General features: G+C 43.2%; 3 protein-coding genes across 5 annotated transcripts in view; 1 reads left to right on the top strand and 2 right to left on the bottom strand.

Annotated features, from left to right (window-relative positions):
* Nucleotides 1-36: 36 nt before the first annotated feature.
* On the top strand, nt 37-2,204 carry il17d (interleukin 17d). The gene is made up of 2 exons (XM_010750606.3): nt 37-1,180; nt 1,269-2,204. Exons 1-2 carry the CDS (start codon nt 867-869, stop codon nt 1,588-1,590), a joined length of 636 nt encoding a protein of 211 aa, XP_010748908.1. The 5' UTR covers nt 37-866; the 3' UTR covers nt 1,591-2,204.
* Nucleotides 2,205-2,373: 169 nt separating this feature from the next.
* Nucleotides 2,374-6,745, bottom strand: eef1akmt1 (EEF1A lysine methyltransferase 1). Of its 3 annotated transcripts, none has more exons than XR_002042989.2 (6): nt 6,639-6,745; nt 5,612-5,809; nt 5,376-5,458; nt 3,563-3,852; nt 3,146-3,365; nt 2,374-2,988 (listed from the first exon to the last, which is right to left on the bottom strand). XR_002042989.2 is itself a non-coding variant. In XM_019276391.2 (5 exons), the coding sequence occupies exons 2-5, from the start codon at nt 5,756-5,758 to the stop codon at nt 3,232-3,234; spliced, it is 654 nt and encodes a 217-aa protein (XP_019131936.2). In that variant the 5' UTR covers nt 5,759-5,809; nt 6,639-6,745; the 3' UTR covers nt 2,374-3,231. The 3 variants fall into 3 exon arrangements, 1 of the variants encoding a protein (XP_019131936.2); XR_002042988.2 differs by having other exon boundaries at nt 3,132-3,365; XM_019276391.2 differs by having other exon boundaries at nt 2,374-3,365.
* An 893-nt stretch (nt 6,746-7,638) lies between these two features.
* xpo4 (exportin 4) overlaps nt 7,639-18,397 on the bottom strand; it is a 50,141-nt gene continuing 39,382 nt past the window's right edge. The window contains exons 13-24 of the mRNA XM_027290838.1: nt 17,650-17,827; nt 14,806-14,965; nt 14,435-14,604; nt 14,036-14,210; nt 12,276-12,482; nt 12,083-12,169; nt 11,612-11,792; nt 11,393-11,514; nt 11,158-11,288; nt 10,846-10,963; nt 10,116-10,208; nt 7,639-9,305 (exon numbers count right to left, since the gene is read on the bottom strand). Coding sequence (XP_027146639.1) covers nt 9,108-9,305; nt 10,116-10,208; nt 10,846-10,963; nt 11,158-11,288; nt 11,393-11,514; nt 11,612-11,792; nt 12,083-12,169; nt 12,276-12,482; nt 14,036-14,210; nt 14,435-14,604; nt 14,806-14,965; nt 17,650-17,827 — 1,820 coding nt within the window. The 3' untranslated portion in view covers nt 7,639-9,107. The remainder of the gene's footprint in view (nt 9,306-10,115; nt 10,209-10,845; nt 10,964-11,157; nt 11,289-11,392; nt 11,515-11,611; nt 11,793-12,082; nt 12,170-12,275; nt 12,483-14,035; nt 14,211-14,434; nt 14,605-14,805; nt 14,966-17,649; nt 17,828-18,397) is intronic.

Consider the following 18,397-nt stretch of genomic DNA (forward strand, 5'->3'; position numbering starts at 1 on the left):
TTAACAGTGTTTAATAAAGTTGAATGTTTTCATTGGCATCGTTTAAATGAAAGCTTTCCCCTCCCATAAATCTTAATAGCATACATTCGCAGTACAAATCACACTAAGTGACAGGCGCTGAGGCCTGTGAGAGTTTAAAAAATCATTTATGTGTTTGTGGTCGTTTGACCTTGACGTCATGGTGTCTCTGTGAAACCAGAGCAGACACTGAACTGGATCCAGTTTATCTTTTAAAGTAGACTCTGGTGTGAAGCCAGGATCCTGCAGCCAGAGCCTGATGGGAGTGGGAAGTCCCGTCAGGCTGTGCTGCAGCTCTCATGAGCGCTGCATGGTTTCCTTTTATTACCGGGGCCAGAGGTCTGGAGACTGGACTTTATCTGTCAGTGCTTCACTGTGATTTCGACTCGTCCTGACCGCTGGATCACGATGTTCCAGCTCCCATCAGATTTTACGCACACATCACTGAGGCAAAGCGTCAGGGAAAGTCTGTTGGTGGCATTTTTCTCTTCTTAAACACAAATCAGCAGGTGTGACAGTGCCAGCTTGGTGAAAAAAAAATTATTTCTAAAGTAATTATTGCTCCTGGCGACACCGTGGACGCGTTGTGCCAAAATGTTTCCGCAGTTTCCCTGGCGGCGCGCCTGCCCCTCGGTTTCCAAGCCAGGATTGAGGACTGTTTGCCTGCCGCAGCGCTCCCAGCATTTCACTGGATTATAACAGAGGAGAGTGACCTGTCAACCGGAGGAGTTGTCTCATTTTGTCTTCTCATAATCTGCTTGTCATCTTTTACGAGAAGCAGTCGAGGTCATTAGACAGAAACGCTTTTTACGCATTTTGGCACAGAGCGTACCGGGGAGCGCGCAGTGATGTCGCGGCGGACCCGCGTCCTCCTCCTGCTGCTGCTGCACCTGGCTGGACTCCTGCTGGGCTGGCCAGCTGAAGCGGTCCGGGTACGGAAAAAGGCCACCAGAACCCGGTCTTGCATGGACCTACCGGAGGAGATCTTGGAGCAGATGTTCGGGCGTCTCTCGGTGGGAGTAATGAGCGCTTTCCACCATGCCCTGCAGCTGGAGCCACAGGACAAACTCAACCTGACCTGCCCGAACACCGCACGGTCCCCGACCGACCGTAAGACCCGCCTCCCGGTCAACCTGCTCAGCATCTCGCCCTGGGCCTACAGGTGAGAGCAGGTGGAACACAGAAACAACTAACAGCTTCAAAAATCTGACCTGTAAACTTTTCTAAGTTCATGTTTGTTTGTTTGCCAGGATCTCCTACGACCCGACCAGGTATCCCCGCAACATCCCCGAGGCTTACTGCCTGTGTAAGGGCTGCCTGATCGGACCGCACCGTGCGGAGAGCGACCAGCACCGCAGCACTCCGGTCTACGCTCCGTCCGTCATCCTGAAGAGAACCGGCTCCTGCGTCGGCGGCCGTCACTCGTACACCGAGATCTACGTCTCCATCGCGGTGGGGTGCACCTGTGTGCCGCTGCTGGAGAAGGAGCGGAGCGGCCAGAGAGGCAACCAGAGCCTGGAGAGAGCGGAGCCCAAAGCCGGACGCCTCATCTCTGCGGGCAAGAAAGTATGAATCCGGTTTCCTACACCTTGATTTGTGGGTTTTTGTTGTTTGCCCCACTGACACCACTCTCCTGTAACTGTCCCTGAACAAGCACACACTGAACACTGAGGTGATGGAGGTCTACAAAGCTCCTGTAGACTGATCCACATCCAGAAAAACGAGGACTGTTTTTAGTCTTAAATCATTTGGGATTTGGTTCACTTTCATCGTTGGCTTGTTTGTGATGTCCTTTGGACTTGACAAAGAATTTTTGACAAGGATACAAAACCCAACTAAGACTAATGTGTGGGCTGGGAGGAATTCAGAGAAGGGGTCGGTTCAGCCAAAGTACAGAAAACATATTTCACTTGACCTTCTGAATCTACTCATGCAGATAATTTGATTTTTATTTACTCAAGTCTTGAGAAATTCATCTGAGATTTGAGCATAAATCCCATAAACCGGGACAAAAAGAACATCTATCTGCATGGAGTGGGACATAAACATGTTGATTTGTAACTTGGGTGGACCAACCATTATCAAAGCAAATAAATAATAGAATAAAAAGCTTTCTTATTATGATCAATGACCTGATCAATGCTGCCACCTACCGACAGAAGACACAACTGCAAGTTGCGTGGTAGCAACTTATTACCAAAACAACAAATATCGATGATCGATGATGAATATCCAGATGTTTTAATTATCAACAAACCAAACATGACCGAGCTGTTTTAGTGACATTTCTGGACATCACCCTCAGCTGGTGATCATTAGAGAACAAACACACCAACTACAATAAATATATATTTCCTTTTTTATTTATTCTTCCTGCGTCTGTCTTCTTGTTAAAACAATGCATGGTCGGTGCTTCTCTGCCTCCTCTGATGAGGAATCAAATGAAACATCTCTGGATGAGCATTTTGTTTAAAGACTCCATTAAAGTTCCAGCTTCGTTCACTGTCTCCTGTACACTCTCGTTAGCTCTCTGCTGCTTGTTTGTTCAACTCAGTGATGAGCGATGCTACAAACTCCATCTTGTGTCTTGTGTGTTCAGCCCAACTGAAACTCCGCTGTTTTTATACTCCAGAAGTTGAGTATTTTTCAAAAGTTGGGGAACTTCAAAGAGATATATTTTAATAAGAACAGTCCAAATCAAAATAGATGAGACCAAGATAATTCCTTACATAGTTTATGCTTCAAAAACACTGGATCCTACATTTACATTCCACACATAAGTTAAAATTGTAGTCTCCAAACCAAAGCGGAAGATTACTCTGATGACATCACGATGGCCTCATCTCTGGGTTATTTTGAGTAAAGGGATGATGATGTGTAAAACTGGTGGAGTTCTCCTTTAAATAACCAATAAATCCTTCAAAGTCCAGAAAAAGGAGCCAAAGGCGACGTCGTCAGTGACTGAATTGTCTGACAAAGAGTCCAAGACCAAAAGATGAACAGAACACATGATTACAGAGCAGTAATTAAAAAGAATGTAATGTAATATATGTTCATATTTTAGATCATGAGACTTTCACTGAGAGCTCACAGAAAACGTAGACTTTCTAAACCTTTTGTTCCTCACCAGCGCAAGCAGTGAGGCGCTGTGCCGGTGAATGTGATGTCCTCCCTCTAACAGGTTGTCCGTTGACCTGCCGGTTGTTCGGCTCATCAGCAGGACGACAGGCGAGACGGATAGTTGACAAAACAGCGGAACTCGTTGGACAGTTGTCTGTTGTGTTTCGGCAGAAAGCTGCTCATTTTCACATCCAGGAGGTCTTTGGCGTGATTCTCCATGATGGCTCCTGTAGGGACACAAAAGTCTGACATCAAGAGATGCTCAAAAATTTGCTGCTGCACAATTTTACAAAAAAAATTTACAATAAAATCTTTACGATCCCCTGAAAAGATGATTGTTTCTACACCTGATTCAGGTTTAAGGGTTTTTGTTTTCCCCGTTTTGCCATGCTGTCTGGGACTTGATAATGTAATAATGTGTCACCTGTGCACAGCAGCACTTTGCCTTTGCTCAGGTACTTGATGGTTTTGGCCACTTTGCTCAGACACTCCTCGGACAGGTACGGCGGGTCGGCGAGGACGATGTCGAAGCTCTGAGGGGCCACGCTGGCCGGCAGAGACAGCGGCTCATTGTAGTCGTAGAAGATGAAGTCGTCGCCGTATGAGGCAAAGCGGCGGTCGTACTCCAACACGAAGGCAGACACCCGATCCGAGCCGTGCACCACACCCTGCTTCAGCTTCTGGTACACGCTGGGCGCGCTCACGCACGCTATCCTGTGAGGAAAGTGAAACATTCAGACACTTTAAGCTTAAACTTCTGGCTGTGGTTTGTGGCTCTGTGTTCCTGTGTGGAAGTGTACAGCTATGTACAGCTGCCACTTTGCACCACTGTCGAATGATCATGATGTGTAGAATACATGACACCAAACATAGTGTTGTATCATAAGCACAGAATCCCAAAATAATAAAACTTATAATAAAGCTAAACCTAAATGATAAAAAGATAAAATAGGATAATAATGGAGTGTATTTAGGTGGTAATTTGTATTAGTAATGATCAATTTTAATGTAGCAACAGGTATTAAAACTTATTCCCTAATCTACAATTCTTATGACTGCTTTATTTAAAAAAACTGAAATAATAACTGATCCAAAAGATTACAGTACATTTAATTATTTCATATTGGTTTAGTAGGAATAAAAATCATTGATTCTGATTGAATTGTTGCCTTGGTAACACTTAATAACTGATGTTGATCTGGTAGATCTTCAGTAGCTTTTCTGATGTTTTCTGGGTGAAACCGTTAACTGACTGCTGAAGAAAGCAGCACAGCATACAACTGTGCATGACTGTATATAACTGCAACTGTACGGCCTGCTTAATAAACATTAAAACAAAAACACCACATTGAGAGATTATTTAAGGGTTCTCGGCAGTATTAGTTGTTTGGCTTTGGTTGGGAACAGTAGGTGCCAGTCTATCTCAACACTGTGGTGGCCAGGGTCAAAGAGACCTATTGCTGCCTTCCTAGACATAATAGATGGCTTGACGTTGATCTGTGTCTCCAGACTAGAATATGCTGACAATAACACCTGCATGAATAAAAACATTCTCTTTGACTAATTCTGGGCGTGTAGTATTTGTGGTGTTATTTTTGGGTTTAAAGTTTATCCACCAGGATGAGTTGGGCAGAATGTGAGACCGACTCTGCACTTCTGATGAACTTTGAGAGTGTCTCTAATTCTCCTTGGTCAAGCATCAATAAATAATACAGCATAAGACATCAGCGGCTCCTGAACACTTTCTTCCTTCCTGACCTCACCATTGACCTTTGACTTCAGCAATTTCTCCACAACAACTATTACCATGTTAACTCATCATAAAGCACACTTCGTTCAAACGACAAAGACAAAACAAAACTCACTAAGTTGGAGAATTCGTTAGTCTTTCAGCTGTTCCATCAATCACCCACTCTGGTTTCCTAAATCCTCAATTCACAGACGTGGAAATATTCTGGTAAAATGACTGTTTTTGTAAAAGGAGTCTGGTCTGGTGCCTTTTATGTAACAGCTTCAGTTCCCCTTCAGAAACAGACGCTCAACTTTGACATCATATCTGTATTTTTACTTATTCAGGTCACAAGAGCTCTTCAAACAAAGCAGTGATTACATGACCTCTCTGGCCTCATCTAGTGAGCCCTCGGTTGAGAACCACAAATCTAAAAAGGATTGTTGGGAATTCAATGTGTGTGTGTGTGTGTGTGTGTGTGTGTGTGTGTGTGTGTGTGTAATTTTACCTGCCTCCCTCTCCGGCTTCACGTATGGCCTCCTCAGCTAACCGAGTTGCTGTCTCATCACTGTACCAGAACTGACTCATCCGCTGGTGGACACACACACACACACACACACACACACACACACACACACACACACACAGAATTGATCATCACAAATTGTTAGTTGCACAGTAACTCAACAATAAACCTGCTGATACACTGATCATCCTCCAATAACTTCAGCTTTCCTGTCTCACCCAGTCCTCCGTCACTGCTCCCACAGTGAACTGGTCTGACGGTGTGGTGTTGTGAACCTCATCAGTCCTGGTCTCATTGTAAAACTCCTGCAGGGCAGCCAGAGTATGAGCCGACAGTGTTGGGACGTCGTCGTCGCTGTCACTCATGGCTGGTGGAGGTGGTGAACAGCTGTTTTTATGAATGAACGTGCAGAAAACCTGAACAACAGAAAAACACATTGGTGATAAATTCCACCTCAACCTGGAAGTGAGCACGCTGATGTGTCTGATAGCTGGACAGTGACTCAACGATGATGCTCTCTCTATTCATACAGTAATGACACGATCATACCTGTTACAGTTTTACTGTACAGTTTTAGTAAGACACATTTGAAGAACACTACAATGAACATCAATTTAGCGGTTTTACATACAGAATATTTGCCACAAGACAATATAGTTCGATAAGTATAAGTAGTCATAACGTGAAACCTTTCATGACAATATAAGTTATCATGTTTTAATGTGATACATTTCAATCATAATAATGTGAACAGGTGAGTTGTATATAAATTCACCCTCAGTACAGTTGTCATGAACGGGGAAATTATCTATAGAGACCAAAACAGTTTTTTGTACCAGGCTGTAAACATGTTTATTTCTGCTGTGAAGTTGGACATTTGAACATGGGGACTTATGGAGACTGACTCGTTCTGTAACCAGCCTTGAGAGGCCACCCTGCAGTTTTTGGCACTTCAGCATTGGCTTCACTTCACGGAAGTAACAATTCACAGATGATTCATGTTTTTGCAGATTTTTAGATCAGTGACGATCGCACAAGACGTGTATGTCTCAGTTATATTAAATAATTTTCAAATGTTTTATTAATTGGTAAAATAATAATCTGACGAACAGATGAGACAAATTACTTTTTAAAAACATGTCCCCCTTCTTGTCTCTTATATGACTTTGTCTTTACATTCAGTGACAGCGTCAGCTCGTGTGTGTGTGTGTGTGTGTGTGTGTGTGTGTGTGTGTGTGGACAAACCTGCTAAATAAAGACGAGAGGACACACTCACACTCACACGCGGATCCTGATGAATAAAACACCTCCTGTGTTGTGAACACGTGAGTGGTCGCAGCTTGATGACATAGTTTCAGAAAGTACGGCTCTCGAGGAGGGACACTTTAGCCCGTTTTTCATTTTTAGATTTTATTTTGAACCTGAAGTGAAAAATCATGCTGAAGGATTTGGCCTTAAATGAATGAATATTGTTCAGAGTTTAGCAGAATTCTTCAGTACATCAAACGTAAACGTCAAACAAAGATTAACCTGCAAATACAGAAGAAATGTTTGATAAATACTAAATCCAAGAGATCATGTAGTGAATTATCAGTGCGTGAACACAGTTTATTAGGTACAGCTGCCTGAACTGAAGCAACACACCTGTAATGAATCTTCATGAAGGAAAAGATTTTGTTTAAACAGTTGATTAGCAGAATATTTCTTATTGTATATGTATGCATTATTATTTTGTGCTGTAATGGATATTTTACTAAACTATTCTAACAATAAGACCTTTTCTGCTGTTATAACATCAACACATTATCCTTTCCTTTCTCTCCGCCACACATTTATCACAGCAGCCGACCATCCAGACACACAGTGCTCAGTTTAATCTCATTTCTACCCTCACCCTTATTAAAACTAACAAATATGAGTGAGAGTATTGTGTTTTGTTCTATTTTACCAATAAGAAAACAGCTGGAGGATGTGGTTTGTGGTGGTCGACCCTCATTGATCTAAATGGGCTGTACAAAATAATGTGATAATAAATAATAATAATGATAATAGCAGCACTTCAGTGTTTCCATTTCATTAATGAGACGGTTGACACTTACCTCCTGCTTCTGTCTTTGCCGGATGAATTGATGATTGTGTGAATTAAAAAAAAAAAAAGTATAATCAATAACTTTATTGCTAACGTAGAAAAAAAGACATTGCAACACACACATGACGTGTAAAGGAAAATGCAGAGACCAGAACATTTTATACAATAGGTTTATGTACACTTTTACACTTCATTAACAAAACAGCCATTCTACAATAACCAGGATAGTGCTCTGAACGAGGAGGATTCTGTCTCCGACAAAATGTAATGTCAACAAGTGGCTCTGTTCCTTTTTATTTGGTTTGTTATTGCTGTCCTTCAACTCAAACAGTCTTTGCTTCGATCCAGTGTGTGTTGAAGAGAGTGATACGGTGGATGTGCTGCTGTAGAAAAATACTACTGAAATTTATCTGCTAAACTTCAAGAGGCCTGATCCTTCTGGGGCCTTCATCTGTCCAGACGGAGCGAGGGAGGGAGGAGGGAGGGAGGGGGCCGCAACATAATACTACAATCCAAATAGAGAAAAAATACCAAACCTCAAAGGTCAACACAGAGAAAGTTGCTCCCTCTTAATCTGAATTCAAACAATGTTTAACTCATTCAACTCTTCCTGCCATCTGCTGGCATATAAAAACATATTTCAGTCATGTTTTTTTTTGTCTTTGAACATACATTTCTGATATTAAAACATTATATATATATATATATTTACACCCTTTAGTTGAAACAATCTGATTTTGGTTTTCTGTCATCGCCAACAAACAAACAAACGCCCTCCTGTGCTGCGGTTCAGCATCCCCAAAGACGGCCAGGCCAGCCATACCTTTATCGTCATGGCAACATTTCGCACATGTGTGTTTGTGTGTGTGCACGTGTATTCTTGGCGAATGACAGGCACAGTCATTATTTGTTGTCAGTCAATTCACACACACACACACACACACACACCAATCAACAAAACAAAGGCACTCTGGGAAGGATTGGGGCGGCGTGTGTGTGTGTGCATTGGGGAGGAGCTGGTCGCCATGGCAATCTTGAAACAAAATGGCCCCTCTAATACGGTCAACTACAAAAACTGGAAAAAACGTCTTCAATTCTCACTCACAGCAACCCGTTTTACCCTCAGTGTGTGTGTGTGTGTGCGTGTCTGTGTGTGTGCACGTGCTCTGGCAGCCTCTAGGTACATGAGGTGGTAGAGGGGCGCGGGGGAGGGACAACGCCGTCAACATCAGCTGCTGCTCCCGAGCTCTCGCCGTCGCCATGGTCAGTGCTCCGTTCTTTTCAGTCCACAGGGCAGGATCCTCTGACTGAGTTCGTCTGCTCTGCAGTTCTGTTTCCATGGTTACTGCATCATCATCATCAAGTCTGTGAACCATGCTGAAAAGGGGCGGGGCCAGGGGTCTAACAGGTGGGGAGGACAACAAAAAAAACAAAGAAGAAATCCGAGGAGGTGAAACAGGGTAAACATTCAGGCATGAGATGGATTCCCCAGCAGGTAGAGAGACAGAGTTCCTCAGAGGTTTTTGAGTCTCTTCTACCCATAGTTCTCAGGGGATGAAGCAGGTGAGTCTTTGATTGGTTGCTTTTCAAAAACGATGATTCGAGGCGGGGTCGGTTTCCAGTGGTTATTTCACGCAGAGCAGGCCACCTACGTTGGCCACAAACTCCTCCAGGCTCTTGAGGAAGGCAACCTTCTGCTTGCGGTCCATGGTGGGCGGCGTGCTGCTGGCCGTCAGCTTGTTGAAGGCGTCGGCCAGCCGCTGGTAGATGACGGCGTCTCTCTGCGAGGAGAGCAGAGTCTCCACCAGCTCCGAGTACTCCGCCTGACGCAGAGAAAAGAAAACAGACCATCACTCTATCAATCAAAGATTTAACAGCACTGCCAGAATCACAGATAACAGAAGAGTCTCCATGACAACCGTTTATCCACTAGAGGGCAGAGACATTTTTTGGACTGTTAAACGTCTGCTCCGGATGGTCACTATTCATCCATAACAAACTATAAGTTAACCTGAAATCATCTCTCTACTGCTGACTTCAAAATAAAAGCATCAAATGAAACAGATCAGATATAAACACATTGGCTCCATTTAATACTCACTGATCGGAGAAACACTGCAAGAGTCAACATAATAATACATGATAAAGAATCAAGAAATCGGACTTTTTAGGAGAGAGGCCTGCTGAGAAACAATAAGCTGGCTTATGTGCTGTGACACACACCAGCCACTAGAGGGCGTTTTGTGTCATTTATAAAACCTCTCTGTCTCCTGAGGGTGCTAAGATGGTCAGACCTAACTTATTAAACTAATCTTTGATTATAATTAATTATAAGTCCATGCAAAATATCAGAGAGTTTAAATCTCATATGAACTTCTGATCAAACTATTAGTGAGTTTTTCAAAACATGATGTTCAGTCATATTTAAACCAAGTTTCAGACAAAATAATCTTGTCTAAAGCCTTCAGGTCATTTTTCAAAAGAAACAAACCAGATGTTTAGTGAACATGATCGATCAGCTGATTTTTCCTACTCTCATACCTTTTTGGTGACATTATTTGTTTTAGATTTTTCAACAGGTTGAACCACCAGAGGATCCTGATGCCGACAGGTGTTCTGTGTTATTGACTCACCTGGTGCAGGCACACGAGTGTGTAGAGAGCTTCGCCTGCCGCCACCGTCATCTCCGTGTTGTGTTTTTGCAGGACCAGCATGTCAAACACCAACTGGACGATGGAAGACACGGGGTGAGAGGGAAAATAAAGCAGAAGTCTACATCCGAGCTTAAATAGTTCTCTGATTTCAGCTTCTCATATGTGAATAGTTTATATTTGTTAGTCCTATATGAGAGTCATTTGAAGTTTTTCGTCACCTTTGGGAAACTCTGGTCAACATTTTTCACCATTTTCAGAAATTTGAGGGACTAATTAACTAATTAATGAGGGACTAATTAATAAATTAGCCGTTTAGGCTAATTTATTAATTAAGAAAATGTTCATTAAAAAAACAAAAACAAACACCTACCAGCACCTGAAGATTCATTATACACATAATTTCTTTCATTTGTAAAACGGATATGTTGTAGTTTTGAAGGGGATTATGTGCTGACACAGGGACTTCTTGAAAAGACAATATACATGATGTCCTAAACGATCAAACTGTTCCTTTATTGTTATGGATTCTTATCTCAGTGCTTCTCAAACTTTTTCTGGCATTCAGGAGCAAAAAAAAAAAAAAAAAAAAAAAAAGTCATGCAATGTTTCATCTGTATCGTGTCATGTGTGTATTGCCTCGGCGAACTTTATCATTACATGTACACATTTAAATGTGGTTAAGATGAAACTGGCCGGCTGTGTGCTCTACCTTGAGGAAGTGACGGGTAGCGATGAAGAGGGGCGTGTCCTTCTCCTGGTTTTTCGCACACTGCTCAGCCAGAGGAGACAGAGCCTCCAAACACAGCTGGCTGATCTCTGAACTCATCCTGAACACAGACGTTAAGGAGCAGAAACAACAGCAGTCTGCTTTTTTTCTGTCTTCAACAGCCACACAGGACAAACAGGCAGCTCCACATACAAGCAAAAAATAAAAAAACTACTAAACCAAATCATCATTTGAAATTGATAATCATAAACTAAACACTGAGGACACACACACAGCCAGACAGTGGGAGGATACGAGGTCATTCCCAGCTCCAGGGAGAACATGAGGCTTTTGAAGAGGTCTTCAGGCAGCTGTGGGATTTTCTCTGGAAAGATCTCACAGATGAAGGTGATGAGCTTGTAGTACTGGTTGCACAGAGAGGGGAACTGGAAAACAACAGGGATGAGATCAGCATGAGCCAAATAGATTCAGGGCAGGAGACGGACTCGTCTGGATCTAAAGGTTAAACCTCCATGCCGTGTGGTTTTACCTTGAGCAGGTCCTGAGACATGAGTGGAAGAACAATGTTGACACCATAGAGAACCACATCGGCTGCTGAGACCGTCCGATTGGACGCCGGCGTTCCCTGGTCTTGGTTCCTGAACACCTCGTCTAAAACACAGTTTGGGAAAAAAATTAGTTTTCCACTAATTGGCTGAATTTTTCCTCTTAATTGATAATGAAAGACAAAAACATCCAGCTGGCTCACCTGTGTCGCTGAAGTCGATGAACTCTTTAGAGAGCAAGTTTGTGAGCAGCTCCATGATGAGCAGCAGGTCCTGGTACTGGTCCTCCTCAGCTGTGGCGTCACTTCGCTTCCTGCTCTGGTTGTTTTTGGAGTAGACCTGCAGCAGCGTCAGACACGCCTCGTACAGCTTCATGGACTTAGTCTGGATAGAGGAGACTGCTCATCAGTGTACGAACAAAGTACAGTTCTGTTGAGTTGTTTATAATTACAATCTTAGTCAGCCAAAGATGAATTGACTGACTGATGAACATGTGTTCAGAAATAAAGATGACTGCATCACAAACACTGACAGAATGTTCCACAGGAAGGAGGACGACGACGTCACAAACCTTCCTCAGCTACGACTTTAACACAGCCGGCTATCATTGACCGCATTTATATTTAAAAAGGTTATTATCTGCAGTGGAAGGACATTAAAGACGAGTCACTCACCTCTCCCAGGTAACAGATCTGCTTGTGAGCGACTTCCACAAACACTTCAATAATGAGGTTGATGGTCTCAGGTGTGTTGCTGTACACCTGAGCGACAAAAGTAACATCAACGTTTAGATGAAATGTGACATTGGTCTTCAGTTCAGTGGTCCCTTATGTGTGGATCTAACTCAACTTCCCAACCTGCTCTTACCTCCATGAGGCCAATGCAGCTGGACAGGAAGTCCATGAGAAAAGAGAAGAGAGAGGCCACGTTGTCGATCTGCGTTGCCTCGGCGATGCCGCACAGCGCCTCTAACGTGGCCACGATTTCCTGTTTGACAGCTTCCTCCTGGCTGATCTGAGCAAAGTTCTCCTGGTTGATGAGGTTGAGGAATCGCTGCTGGAGAGGGTGAAGCACCTGGACGGACAGACGGGATGGACGGTGAGAAACAGGCTCGATTTAAAAATCACAGCCGACTGTTGCCTTGACAAGCATCTGTAAGATGTGTTCAGATGAAGTGGTCTGTTCTCCGTCAGGACACCTCCAGACATTTCAGTGGGTTACTTCATTCATTTTGCAGCTAATCTTTTTTGTCTTTTTGTCAGGGAGCTTACAGGAAAACAGACTGGAACGTTTGACTGGCTCAAACTGGTTTATCTGAACTCAGTTGTGACATGTATGAAACTGAGTCCGAGTTGCTCGAGTAAACGCTCTAAAACTAATTTCTTGGTTCGTGTAGGGAAAGAGGAGGAATGTGGAGATGTAACAAAGGAGTGTTTGATCCGTTGTTGGGTTCGTCTCTCCTCTTCCTCCTCCTCCAACGGAGCCATCCAAGTTCAGACAAAGCAGCTGCAGGAGCCAACAGCTGCTGTCTCTCTCGTCCACCCCCCCGTAATTACTCTGGAGTCATTGTGGCTTTGCACCCCCATTTACTGCTGTCAGCCTATTAAGACAAAGGCCTCCAGGATCACGATAAGGATCGTGTTATGCACACGGGAGTAAGACTCGACGGGGGAATATTATCGACTACATCCATCACTCCTCCTTCCTTGGATCTGACTGGAGTCTGCAGAGATCTAGACGTCGAAACAGGACCGACATGTTTTTATGGGTTTTTTTTTTTTTTTTAAAGAAGGACAAAGCTCATGACTCAAATGGAGATTTTCCATCAGTCATAATCTACAAAAATATTCAGTTAATTTATTTATTATCAGATAAGAGCACTTCAATATGACTATTTTTTGATTATATTCATAGTTTGGTTCATTATTTCAGACGACCTGAACCACTTTATTTACAGAGATAACTGAAAGTTAACAGTTATTTACTGCGTGCACACGGCTACGATCAGCATGAACATGAGCCGTTCTGTAGACGTTTGGGTCTTTTTATTCTTTACGTTTATTTTCTTGACTAACCCTGGAGATTTGTCTGATCCTCTGCTCGTGTTGCCATGTCGGACTTGTTTTTAGTGAGTTTGTAGTCAGGGTATTTTACTTGTTGTAAGATTTCTGCTCCCTTTAAAAAGTTTAATGCATCGTTTACAGGTCAGAATCTTTCCGCTGCCGAGGAGGTGTGACGTGCACTAACAGAATTTAATCAGCCTGAATTCATAACATAATTTTACTGTCCAATGCAACAGGCTCCCCTTCCTACGCCCAGTGTTCTCCATACTGTAAGTGTTGTTGTCATTTTCAGACTTCAAATCTTTAATAATGTAACTGCTCGGCCCGCCAAATGACAAATGAATCGAATATAACGGTCATATTTTCACACAGCCATGGCTGACATCTTTAAATAGATTTTTATTCTGGCCAACAGTGCAAAAAACAAAAATATAGAATTCTAAGAAAAGAATCGAACATTTTCAAATCAGTTTCACAAGTTTTTATAAAAGTTCTTCTTATAAACAATCATTAATTATCAAAATTTGAATAATCAACTAATTATTTTGGCTCTTTTCTCGTTACCTCAGCCCAGTATTGTTGTTTGGTGTCAGAGTCCATGTGTGCGAAGCCTCCTAGCACCAGAGCCTTCATCAGAGACCTCTGCACGGAGCTGGACAGCAGGTGGAGGGGTGGGCTGCGGCTGGCAAACTGCTTCGCCAGGTTCCACCAGCTCTCACACTGCACCACGATGTTCGCCCTGAACACACAGGGAGGCAGAGAGTGTGTGTTAGAGTCGGCAGTGTGGATCTGATCTGACTACAGTAAACCACAAAAACATCTGCGTGCACGGATGATCATATCCAAAAATGCACAACATTCTGACTAGAGTACTTTTGAACTTAATAGTTCTAAAATAAAACTCTCAATAATCTTACAAATGATGATATAATCATTGTGGCAGCCCTGCGTCACTGTCCTCACCTCTCCCTCTTCTCCACCAGCGTCACCAGCAGCTCCACCGTGTCGTTTGCCAGCTCAGCCTCCGAGCTCCACACAGACAGGTTGTTGATCACCTTCTCTAGAAGATATCCCACAATCCACTGGGCCCCCTCTGTGTCTGCACCAAACGCTGTGCTCAGGGGCATGCTGATCTGAGGGAAGGCAGGAAAAAAAAGATGAGCCAGTTGAAGGAAAAACATCTGGTTTATTGCTTTTACGGGGAAAAGTTATTACTGCAGTGTGCAGTATAAAGACAGCTGAGGATGGGCGATGAGATGTGAGGGGAAGAGACGCACTGGATTTTTATATGAATGATGTTATGTAGAGGATTGAACATGAGAGAAGCCGCAAACCTGCTCGTAGAGCTTCTCGTCCACCAGCAGGTACGTCTTGGCCCAGCGTCTGAGGAACCACACGATGTCCTTTCCCATCTGTGGGCTCAGCAGCTCAGTCAGACTCGCTCTCGTTGCCCTGGACTCGACCTCTGACGTCCGCAACACCGCTGACAGCAACCTGTGACGGAAAAAAACAAAACAAGAGAGAGCAGTATGATTTAGAGATGAAATATGGAAAAGGAAGACGAGAGGAGAGAAGACAAAACAAGAAGAAGAACAGAAGGCAGGATAGACAAAGTGGAGACATGAGAAGAGAAGAGAAGGTCAAAAGGAAGGATGAGAGTGAAATAGATTAAATGACACAAACAAGGTCGAGATGAAGAGCTAAACAGAGCGATAACATAAAAAAGTACATCTTTCTGCTGCAAATAATTTGTGCTGGGCGCCGTCGTTGTCATTACTGTGTTGTATCTCTGTTGTTTGTGTTCATGCCATGTGATCATGGTCTGTTAATGTGGAAAAGCTCAGGTCAAAATAAGAGCGACGCCTTGTTGATTTTAGACGAGAGAATATCGTACACAAGGACACAGAGGTGTGAATGATAACACGGCAACATTTATTGTTATGGAGGGAAACGCGACAGTTAACTGTGGTATCGATTTCAGGTCAGATCACTCTCCCTACAATCAAACTTTAGTGCTGTAGATATCATCTCCATGACCCTTTGTCTGTGTGTGTGAAAAACTGGGCTTCTCAAAGTTAAGTCCACGCACCCACACACACAAACAACACACACACAGTATATAAAAGGACAGAGAGACAAAGGGGCTTAAAGCAGCTTATGGGTCCGCCCCTCCTCACTCGAGGACAGCGCACAGTTCCACATTGTTTGCACAAAACAAAACCACGCTGACATTTACGGAGCCGGGGTCGTCCGCTCGACGTGAGGAAACCTGATGCCATCAGCCACTCGTCTCTGCAATCCTCTGTCATTGCTGTCATCTCTTATGCGCGCACACACACACACACACACACCTCTACATAATGAACAAGAAAACACAGGGGCTCGATGACCTTCAACAAACAATGTCACTGGCTGCTGTAACTATCTATTGTCGTCACTCTGATAATCTGCACACGCATGCACACACGTGCACACACACACACACACGCGCACGCCGTGAACCATTTCTAACATCACCACAGCCACATACTGTCGGGGCCGCAGCAGTAATTGTTGATGAAAAATAAATCCTGTCTGATCACGGCAGACAGATATTCTTTGCATCCAGAGTGCGTTTCATCGTATGTTTTTCAGCGTGCGCTCATGTTCGGCAGCTGCACAGGGAGGAAGCCATTGTACGACACCCATTATGTGACAACAATTCTTTGACTGGAATGCGATGCAGCAACAAGAGAGGTAGTGCTTCAAACAAGGTGCAGTCATCATAAAGACATTTCTGCTCGACACAAAGTGCTGGCTGAAGAGAAGTTTTGAAAGTTAGAAAATATGTTTTTTTATTGATCAACAACTCCTTCATCCGCCCTGTGTGATTAACTGATCAATCATTTCGTCTACGAAACGTCAGAACATCCAAGATTCCAAGCTGAGATGGTCAACTCTCTTGTTCTTTTGTCCGACATCGACATGTTTGACTTCACGAGTGACCAAATCTGCTTTTAGTTTTGGTGCCTGTGAGGTTACACTGTCTATTTAGGGGATTCAGGTTCAGAACAGTGAAGGACACGTCTTCATGTGTCTTGTCCGGTTTATGTGAAAATGAGTCCATGTTATAGCAGTGTCAGTTTTATTAAGCTGTGTTTTATCACGTGTGCGTGCTTGAGGGAATTTAAGAGTGTGCCATCCAGAATCAAACACACTGCAAGTTGCCCTGAAATCATTCAATCCAAACCACAGTGAGAGGGCTCTTTGTTACCGTGTTTTACTGTCTGCACATTCAGACAGTGTTTGAGTATGAATGTGAAGGATCTAACCCACCTTTGGCTTTATAGGACAATAACCGTGACAACACATAGAAATCTAACTAGCCTCGGACAGTGAGGAAGTCTATTCTGGGACAGTTTTATGGGGGCCTGACTGGTAAAGTGAGACGGGCTGTCACAACATCCAAGGACTGCTAGACACAGAGAAATGTCAGCACTCACAATACAGCCATCTGATAGCAGTTTGTCTGGACCTCGAGTCTGCCTTAATCTGTGCTGCATACTGTATATATATTCACAAATGTTCAACATTCTTCTGCTACGCGAATTCAGAGACCTTCACAGTTCTCTCATGGTGACGGAAAAACAGCTACTGTATGTCAGAGCGAGTGAAGCTCACATTCCTGTTTCCTCGCACTACCTACACATATTTTCTTAATGAGTTTGGAGATTCGAGCCCTCGACCTTCCACTTGTCAAAGCCGCACACCGGTAAGTGTTATGTCTGACAGGCTTGCAGGAGTCTCAGTCCATAGGGAGCCTTCAAACCAAAACAAAAATAGCTTACAAGGCTCAGGAACCCTTGGCAATAAGAAAAAAACATCTACAAGTCATAGAAGAAGATTGAAGTGACACAAATCCTGCAGAAAAAATACACAACTTCAGAGTTCCTCCTCCCAAAGGGTCCCTGCACATAGGTCTTTAAGAAGAAAAGCATTCACCTACATTCCTGGAAATTTGAGAAATTCAGGGTTTCTATAAAGCATTCTGTTTCCAATTACTACAAGACAAACTCATTTATATTTACTGGTCCAAATTTCAGAAGACAAAAATATAAGAAAAAGATGTCCAAGCCACATCAGCACAAAATAATCAAAACAAAAACTTCCTATCAAACATATAAAAACACAAACAGTACCTGATGACTGAGTCTGTGCGGTTGCAGCCCGGTATGGACGAGGCCTTCTCCCCCGGCGATCCCAGGATCTGCAGGGTTGTGTTGATGTCCACTTCTGTCGAGTGTTTGATGGAAAACTCCATCACCTCTGAGGGGATCAACGGGGTTTCACTCTGAGGGTCGTCCGCTAGTAAATACCCTGCAGAGCGCGCACATGCAGATGTTGATTTTTAGTTTGTTCCCAAAAGACAAGATCACCATCACTCTAGGTATGACCCATTAGAGCTCAAACAATTAGTTGACTGATCAACAGAAAATTAACGTCATTTTATATGCAAAAATTACAGCTTATTGCAGCATTTTTCAGACATTTTATGGACAAAAAATAATATGAATCTGAGGAACTGAGTTGCAGCTCTAGTATCCAGCTCAACATGTACAGGTGCGAGTCAGCAATGTTTCTTAATGGTAAGGCATGAAGTCCGTTTTTAACCCCACAAATAAACCCAACATTAAAAAAACAATAATAAAAATAAAGATTTCCTCTTTAAAAGGCAGCTCTTTCAGAGACACACAGCCTAAATGGTAAATAAAACTGTGAGCAATGTGCAAAACTACTTTGCATGTCTGTAACGATGCTGATTCAGACAATATTTTAATTAAAACAAAGCCACAAAACCGGGTGGAGTTCTCTCCACAAATAAAGTCAGTTAAGTGGAATACAGTGCAGTGGAAAAGTCGTTTATAAACACTATAAACAGCCATATTC

Source organism: Larimichthys crocea, chromosome XVIII, assembly GCF_000972845.2.
Source record: "Larimichthys crocea isolate SSNF chromosome XVIII, L_crocea_2.0, whole genome shotgun sequence".
NCBI classification, from domain to species: domain Eukaryota; kingdom Metazoa; phylum Chordata; class Actinopteri; family Sciaenidae; genus Larimichthys; species Larimichthys crocea.